This window comes from Calonectris borealis, chromosome 12 (genome assembly GCF_964195595.1).
Source record: "Calonectris borealis chromosome 12, bCalBor7.hap1.2, whole genome shotgun sequence".
NCBI lineage: Eukaryota > Metazoa > Chordata > Aves > Procellariiformes > Procellariidae > Calonectris > Calonectris borealis.
In genome coordinates, this window is record NC_134323.1 from 22,617,610 (window position 1) to 22,626,252 (window position 8,643).

The 8,643-nt window shown below is 59.7% G+C and overlaps 1 protein-coding gene across 6 annotated transcripts in view; it reads left to right on the forward strand.

Moving 5' to 3' along the window:
* WWP2 (WW domain containing E3 ubiquitin protein ligase 2) overlaps positions 1 to 6,608 on the forward strand; it is a 43,835-nt gene extending 37,227 nt beyond the window's left edge. For 3 of the 6 annotated variants that reach the window (XM_075161715.1, XM_075161718.1, XM_075161717.1), the window contains exons 17-24: positions 745 to 904; positions 1,934 to 2,067; positions 2,196 to 2,336; positions 2,927 to 3,047; positions 3,409 to 3,513; positions 4,122 to 4,218; positions 5,113 to 5,185; positions 5,412 to 6,608. In XM_075161715.1, the coding sequence (XP_075017816.1) occupies positions 745 to 904; positions 1,934 to 2,067; positions 2,196 to 2,336; positions 2,927 to 3,047; positions 3,409 to 3,513; positions 4,122 to 4,218; positions 5,113 to 5,185; positions 5,412 to 5,529 (949 nt within the window). In that variant the 3' untranslated portion in view covers positions 5,530 to 6,608. Of the gene's footprint in view, positions 1 to 744; positions 905 to 1,933; positions 2,068 to 2,195; positions 2,337 to 2,926; positions 3,048 to 3,408; positions 3,514 to 4,121; positions 4,219 to 5,069; positions 5,186 to 5,411 lie in introns of all 6 variants that reach the window. The other 3 variants (XM_075161719.1, XM_075161716.1, XM_075161720.1) reach the window with 3 other exon arrangements.
* Positions 6,609 to 8,643: the final 2,035 nt, after the last annotated feature.

The following is an 8,643-nucleotide window of genomic DNA, read 5'->3' on the forward strand; positions in this document are numbered from 1 at the left end:
GCCCCTGCCGGCTCGCTCAGGGCGTCTGCCTTGGTGCTGGGGCAGCGCTTCCCCCTGCCTGCTGCCGCCCCAGCATTTGTGCTGCCGTGCTCTCGCCCGCTCCTCCTTTGTGGTGCCGCTGCCCCCGGCTCTGGTGCAGGGGCTCCTGCTCTCCGCCTCTCTCTGTGTCCTGCCAGTGGTTTTACCCTATGGTAGGTTACGTCATGCTGTTCTACCACAGGGTAGAACCACGGACGGGATGCCGGGGCTGCCTCTGCGTCCGAGGACTCCCGTCTCCCTGCGTGGCCGGGGGGGCAAAGCCAAGGCAGTACCTGTCCAGTGCTGCTCAGGGTGGGGCTCCCGGGGGGAGCCTGTGTGGGGATGCTCAGGGGGTGTGTGCACAACAGCGTGTGTGTCTGTACGGGTACGACAGCCTGGGTGGGACTGAGCCCTATGGTGCCTGCCGGGATCCCCGGTGCTCCGAGCGGGGCCTCTGGCAAATCGGGGTGTTTCTTGCTGGTGTCTCCAGAAGCCCTTCACAAACCAGGCACAGCACCCCTGGGGCGGAGGACACTCTTGCCAAGTCACACCAGGGCCCAACGCTTGTGCGGGCACCCTGAGGAGACGGGCACTTGGTTTGTGCGGGGTGTGCTGTGGAGGCGCGTGGCTGTCCCCTCCGCCGGGGCGCAGCCTCCCCACGCAGCCCCTGGGCACCCCGGCTCCTCGAGCCGCTCGTCACCGCGCTCCCCCTTCCTCTCGCCCCAGGGAGTGGTTCTTCCTCCTGTCCCACGAGGTGCTCAACCCCATGTACTGCCTCTTCGAGTATGCTGGCAAGAACAACTACTGCCTGCAGATCAACCCTGCCTCCTCCATCAACCCTGACCACCTCACCTACTTCCGCTTCATCGGCCGCTTCATCGCCATGGTAAGAGCCCGGGGTGACGGGGTGAGAGGGGTCGGGGAGGTGACGGGAGAGAAGACTCCTCTTTGTGTCCCCGCCGCGGAGCAGGGGCCTTGCAGGGGACGGGGGTGGCCAGCGGGGCGAGGGGTAGCTCCGCGTGCCATGGCTGTGCTCGGCTCGGCACTGTCACCCTCCTTAAGCCCCGTCTCGCTCAGGTGTGGGTCCGTGGGAGACGGGCCATCGAGGGGGTGCTGCGGGGTGATGCGTTTTACATCTGGGGAATGGCCGTGGGGCCGGAGGGGACCTGGTTTCCCAGGGGCCGTGTGGCGGGGATGGCTCCAGGTCTTTGGCTGCTACCCCAGGTGCTGTCGGGTCTGCAGCTCTGGGGACTATTTTTAGCCCCAGCAGTGTGAGATTTTCCATCTGCCCAAGCACCAGAGCGGCTCCTCCCGTTCATCTCGCATTCCCCAAGGCCAACGTGCCGCAGGTCGCCCAGCCCTGGGCTGGCAGGGGGGCTGGCAGGGGCTCCCCGAGCTTGGGGAAAGGCCCCTGGCCCGTGGCCCCGCGAGGTGTGTGCGGGAGGCGGCTGCTCAGGTCCCTGCTCTGTCCTGCCCTGCCCTGCGCGTTGCAGGATACCAATAAAACCCCAGACTATTACTCACCGCTGGGCTGTTCTAGACGAGCGTCTGCATTATTTTTGGCTGCCTTTGCCTTGGGGCTCCTGGAAGCCAGGGATTCAGGGAAGCCACAGCACAGCTCTGTTTAAACAAGTGCTCTTAATAGAGCTGTGAGGGGAGAAGGAGACACGGTGGAATTTGTGGTGGGGAGGGGAGAGGGGCTGCGAGCACACCCCGCAAGCCGCCCCCGGGCAGCACTGTCGGGGGGAGCCCACTCCTCCCCGCCGTGTTTGCCAGCCGGGAGTGCGTGCTGCAGCCTTGGGACCCTGGGAGCGATTCCCTTTCGCCCCGCGATGCTCCACCACTGGGGCAGCCATCGCACCCCCCGGGTCTGTCCTGGGGTCCCCCATGACCCAGAGTCACCTCCCTGCCGCAGGCTCTGTATCACGGGAAGTTCATCGATACCGGCTTCACGCTGCCCTTCTACAAGCGGATGCTCAACAAGCGGCCCACGCTGAAGGACCTGGAATCCATCGACCCCGAGTTTTACAACTCCATCGTCTGGACCAAGTGAGTGCCCTGCGCTCCCTCCCGGGCCGGGGCCCGTCCTGCTGCGGGGGAGGCAGCGCTCCTCCCCACGGCCCCTCGCTGCTGCCGGGTGCCTCCGTCAGAAACCACATCCCGGTGTCCTCCCGCAGGGAGAACAGCCTGGAGGAGTGCGGCCTGGAGCTGTACTTCATCCAGGACATGGAGATCCTGGGCAAGGTGACCACCCACGAGCTGAAGGAGGGCGGCGAGAGCATCCGGGTGACGGAGGAGAACAAGGAGGAGTACATCATGTGAGTGGCCGTCCCGAGGCCCCCGCCGGGCGCCTACCCCTGCCGCCTGCAGGGCAGTTCTGGGGTGGGAACATGGGGCTTGGGACGTGGCCGCTTCCCTGGGCTACGTGGCCTGTGACAAGTATGGGCTGGCGCGGTCGGCCGAGCTCCGCTGCGGTCTGGCTTGCTGCTGGCTGGGCAGTTGCCAGTACTTTCAGGAAAGAGGAGAGGGGAGAGAGGGTGAGACTTCTCTTCCTGTCCTGTGGCTGCTCACCCTGCCTGTCCGCTGCTGGGCTGGCTGGGGGCTGCCAGGGCTGTCTCCTCCTGCTGATGGTAGGCTCCAGCCAGGGGACGTGGTTTGCACCCCTCGACCTCCCGAAGGCTGCTGGTCTGTGCTCAGGGCTGTCTGCTGCTCACGGGTTCGGAGGCAGAGAGAGAAACCCAGTAGTGGGAGTTGAGGGGAGTCCTGGTGATTTGCCGGAGCCCCTCTCCCCCTCCCCATGCACCCCTCCGGCTCCCAGGGCCCCTCCTGCCGGCAGGAGGGATGGTGGGGCTTCCCCGTGCCGGGCCAGTGGTGCTGGCTGCCTGCCGACCGCTGTCTGCCTTCCCAGGCTGCTGACGGACTGGAGGTTCACACGGGGCGTGGAGGAGCAGACTAAGGCTTTCCTGGACGGCTTCAACGAGGTCGTGCCGCTGGAGTGGCTGCGGTACTTTGATGAGAAGGAGCTGGAGGTGAGCTGGCGCTTGTGCTGGGACGGAGACGCAGAGGTACCGGTGCTTCCCACCCCGCCGCTGGCTGCCCCGGGAACGGCACGCGGTGACGTCAGAGTGCACGGGCTCCACTCGCACCCTCTGCCCCTCGGCTCTGCTGACGGGGGTACCGCCGCCCCAGGTGGTTGGGTCTATGGGGTGGCTCGTTGGGTCTGTTAGCAAGGAAATGTCCTGTTGGAGGCGAGGAATTCCTCCCAGACACCTCCGTTGCCCAGTGCTGGAGCCTGTGCCTTGTGAAGCCTGGCACCGGAGGACTCAGTTCTCCAAAGCGTGGGCGCAGGGCCCTGTCTCTATCCCCCTGCTGACTGTCCCCTGTCCCCAGCTGATGCTGTGCGGCATGCAGGAGATCGACATGAATGACTGGCAGAAGAACACCATCTACCGGCACTACACCAAGAACAGCAAACAGATCCAATGGTTCTGGCAGGTCAGTCCCAGCAGCACCTCCGACCCGCTCCACAGCCCTGGGATCATCCCCTGCCTGTGGCCTGGGGCAGGCAGGGCTGGCCTGGGGCAGGCAGCCTCGCAGGCTGTCAGGAAGAACGAAATACAACCGTGAGCATGGGTTCAGCAAGAAGCATTTGGCTGTGGCTGGCAGAGGCCCCGGCGCTGCCGTCGAGGACAGCAGGCAGGACTTAGTGGTCAGCGTGCTTCTAGCAATAGCTGCTGCTCTTGGGCAGGATGACAGAAGGGGGTGACATGTAATAGAGCTGTGCCAGCTCAGGCGGTGCTGCTCCGTGCTGGCCAGGAGAGAAGGGGGTTAAAAATGGCTCTGAAGGAGGGCAAGGCTGGGCAGAGCTGCTCCCCACAGGCCCCTTGGGATGCACTTGTCCGCAAGGATGTGGGACTGGAGGCGAGGGCTGGACCACGTGCCCGGCATGCTGTGCTGCCCCAGGCCGTGTCCGAGCCCGGCTGACGGGAGGGCGTGCGGCATTCGTGGCAGGAGCCGTGCTGCAGGATGATGCCCTGGGTCCGGCCGGGCTGCAGGCTTGGGGGGGACGGGGATCCCACTCCCCTGCCGCGTTCTTGTCGTAGGTGGTTAAAGAGATGGACAATGAGAAGAGGATCCGGCTGTTGCAGTTTGTGACGGGGACCTGCCGCCTGCCCGTCGGGGGGTTTGCAGAGCTCATCGGTGCGTGTTCCCAGAGGCGCTCGGCTTGGGTGGGGGGTCCTAGGGAGGCGAGCGGGGGCAGCAGCCGTGCGCGGGGCCGGCGGGTGGGACCTGGCTGTCCATGTCTCCATCACAGGCTTCAAGACAGCCCACAGCACGTAAGCAGTGAAGCAGCTGTGACGTCTGAGCACGGCGATTTAGTTTGGTGGCGTGCCGTACCCAGACAAATTCCTTAGCCGAGAACTGTGCTGCCACTGTTAACTTTGTCAGTCCAGCTTGTAATCTCATTTTGAAAGAGATTTGATTTTTCATTTAATTTTGATTTTTGTGCGATGAAATCCCTTTTCCAGAAAACCACAGTGTGGCATTATTCTGCTCTCATCCTTTAATTTGCTACTTTTTGGGGCCTGTACCAACCTTTCCCTTACTTTCCTGGAATCGGTGTCAAGCTAAGCAGCTAACTTAGCCCACTTGTTTATTCTTGCTGGCATATTAGCTTTTTTCCAGCCCCCTGGAACCTCTCCAGCATTCACAATCTGTTAAAAAGCGACCTCAGTGACTCAGACTTCCTGAACCAGGTCCTCTAAAACTGTTGGATGGACCCATTCAGTCCTGCGGGTCTACGGATAAATACGTTTTAGCACTGGCTGTTTAACCATCCTGCTTAGAAGCCACCTCTCTATGCTGTGAATATGCTTTTCAGCTTTCCAGCTTTCTCCTTTCTTCTTTTTTGCACATCCTCTCTGCAAAGGGGTCAGAACAGGCAGTGAGTGCTGCTACGGATTTATGCCCCGATGTGTCTCTAGGATCATAAGGGCATGTGACGGTGTGATCTGCTGGCTAATGGCATGTCGGAGGGTTTTCTTTTTCAGCTCCTGGTCATGTAATGAGATTTGCTGTGCTCATAATTAACAGGCAGCAACGGGCCCCAGAAATTCTGCATCGATAAAGTTGGCAAAGAGACGTGGCTGCCTCGGAGCCATACATGGTAAGTCATTTCTCCTTGGCCCCATTAGGAGCACACGGGGACAACTGCTGGCAGTCTCTGCGGGGCTGCGTGGGGCCCCGGGCGCCCTCCATCCCCTCCGCCTGCGTTCCCATGGGACGTAGCTGCTGTTCCTGGCTGTGCATCTTACCGCAGCTGCCGCGCGCGGCTGAGGCCGGAGGGGACCCTGCAGTGGGGAAGAGAGTTGGGATTGCAGCGCTTTTCACAGCCTCTGCTGTCTCTCCAGCTTTAACCGTCTGGATCTCCCACCCTACAAGAGCTACGAACAGCTGAAGGAGAAGCTGCTTTATGCGATTGAGGAGACGGAAGGATTTGGACAGGAGTGACGGAGCTTCGGTGCTTTCCCGGAGTGGGGAGGGCCCTGGAGCGCTGCCGGCCACGAGGTCCTGCCTGCCGGCGCCCACGGAGCCCAGCGCCGAGCCCTCTCCACAGGATGGTGCACAGGCAGCTGGGGACACTGTTGCTCTTGTTCCTGTGCAAGATCTGCACTAACGCGGCCCCAGGGGAAATGGGTCCGCATTTCCCTCCCCAAACAAATTTGAGGCGTGACGGGGAGGTGGATGCAAAAGCCTGGCTCCGCTCAGCTTGCGAGGGGTGTGGGCTGGCGCAGAGGGGACGGGGCGAAGCCCTGGGCCTTGGCAGGCAGCGCGTGGTGCACCGAGGCTCCCCAGTCCCTCCTCGCAGACACAGTTAAATGAGATCTGGTTTCGGCACAGGCTATTTTTTTCCCCCTAGTGTTTTCTGCCTTCTCATGGCATTTTAATAAATGTAGGTAAGGAGGGGAAATGGCTCTTGAACCAACTCTCAGGTCACTTTTGGACCCTATCCTGCACCCAGCAAAGTTAACAGGGAACCCCCAGTCAATGCCGCTGGGGCCGATGCTCCGCACAAGCGCTGGGACGGCCCCTTCCCGTGCCAGACCCGCAGCCGCCTGGACCCAGGTCCTGGCTGACCATGTCCCTTGCACGTTTTGATTTGCAAACGTGTGGCCCCTGTGCAGTTGTATTTAATAGTTAAGTGGTTTGTTGCTCGGAGCTGGTGCTCCGCAGCAGCCTCAGGGGCTCCGGTCACATCTGGCCTTTCCTTGGTTTGTGGGTTCAGCCCAAACTCCCTGTGTTTCCTCGGTTGTCAGCCAGGCTGGCAGCAGGAGCTCCCAGAGCTGCAGCTGAGGGCAGGATCAGGGGCCTCTGCCCCTCGCCTGGATGCCATCTCTGCTGCTGCCCCCGCAGTGTGCACCGGGGAGATGGATCCGCGTGAGCATCGGTCTACATAGCTGTACATAAAGGAAGTCTATGGATAGAAGACACTGCAATAGCTTTTGACCGGTAACCGGATAGTTTTGTACTGCACCATCCAGCCTCAGCGACGCCGACTTCTTGTGCAATAAACGATAAGCAGCTGCCGAGGTGCATGTCCCTGGTCCGTGTGTCACACGAGGGGACAGCCTGGTGCATCTGCAGGGTCTATGCGGCTGAAGGGCCATGATGGGTGCCTGGAGCTTGTCAGCAGGGTCATAAATAATACGTATTTTTTCCCTGCACACGCTGCACAGGAGGGTCAGGCTGGGTGCAGTGCTCCTGCCTGCCTTCACCCAACCTATAATCACACTCAGCTAAAAATGTCTTTTATTTTTAAGATATAAAAATATCTTTGCCAGAGCTGGAGCTGCCTCCCTGTGCCACCGTGTGAAACCCACAGCGGCACTGGTGGAACAAAATCAGGTGAATGAGGCCAATGGCTCATTGGCCGTGTTTAGTAAAAAGGAACAGAAGCAGAACTAAACAAACCCACTATTCATACCACCAGCGGCCAGCCTGCATCCAGTAATTTTGCCATGACTTTGGTTTTCAGCAGCTGCCTTGGCTGGTTGGGTCTTTGTGTGGGTTTGGGGTGGTGGGGTTTGTTGTTTTTTTTTTTTTTTGTAATAGTTGGTACTTGTGCCAAGCATGGCACAGCCGGTGCCAGCCCAATCCCAGAAGAAAGGCTTCACCGGCTGTGGGCAGGCTGCTGGCACTTTGCACTCTCCTGGCACTGGCGTGCTGACGCAGCGCTCGCGTCCACCTGGAGCCCCGGGCGTGGCTCAGGCCCTGGCCTGGGAGGTGGCAGGGGAATTGGTGGCACCTTGTGTCTGGGAGAGGCACGTCCCCCTCTGCCCCATCTCCTAGGAGCCACCTTTTGATTCGGCTTCAGAGGCTACTGCAGTGCTGCGGCACACGTCCAGCCCGCCCCTGCGCTCTCTGTCCTGGTGTGGGACGGTGACGTGGTACAGGATGGCAGGTTATGGGCATGGCTGCCCTGGAGATGCTGTGCAAAGGAGGCTCCCCGGCACTTCCCCGGTGTCAGGCCAGCACGGTGCTCTGCTGAGAGGCCAGCCTGTTTCAGTGCCACCACCAATGTTTTAACCACGAAACTTGAGGAGCGAGTAGAGTGGGCTGGCAGGGTGCTCTGTGCAGAGCTGACAGCCCAGGCAGGCAGCGAAGCTGGTTCCTTCCCTGGCACGGAGCTGTGGAAGCTGTCATAGCAGCCACCTGCGCTACGCCAACAGGCCACAAGGTGCCGAGGGACTGTGCAAATGGGAACCAGGCGAAATATAGAGATGTCTATGCTGCATGAAATTGGCTAAGTGTAATGAATTAGGTCTGAAAAATGCAAATATGTACACACACTGCAAGCCTAATGTGGTAATGACCTGATGTCTTACGGGAGGAAGGGAAGATGTCCTTCACGCCATGGTAGCACCATGCACAGCATTCCCTCCTCACTAGAGCAGGATCCCATCTTCTTGCCCCTCTGTGTTTCCAGCCCTGCAGAGCATCACATGAGCCAGGAGTATAGTTTTTATCTATATGTTTTTTTTAAAGTGTCAGGTAACAAAAGAGCCAACCCTGATCTTGTCACTGGCCAGCTAAAAAGGATAGGAAAAAAAAAAATCATACTAGCCCAGGACAAGGTGCAGCTGGAAGAAAACAGCCAGCAGTAGCAACAGCTTCTCTGCTATTCACTCCGTGGTGCTTCCAGAACTCAGCACCTCCTCCTCAGCTCAAAAAGGAATTGATGCTAATAAAGCAGGTCTCACACAGTAGTGAACACTCACAGTGCCTGGAAAGACAAGTACATAGCATGAAGTCTAACACAGTATAGGGTAGAAATCCTCAGCTGTTGGCCTAAAAGACCTTGCAGGAGCACTGGGGGAGGGAAGAGTGCTGCACTAAAGAAAATTCAATAAAAAATTCCCCCTGGCTTTTTCCCCTTCCCTGCCCAGGGCTGAGACCCAGACTGCCAGGTCCGCCCTGCAGTGGCTGTCAGCTTGTTGCACCAGCTGCCAGTTTGAGTAGGTCGATCCAGCCACGCTATGATGGACACAAAAAGCAGGTACCAAAGCAGAGGAAATCAGAGCACTGACCATTTCAACAAGAGAAAAGAACCCAGCATCAAAGTGA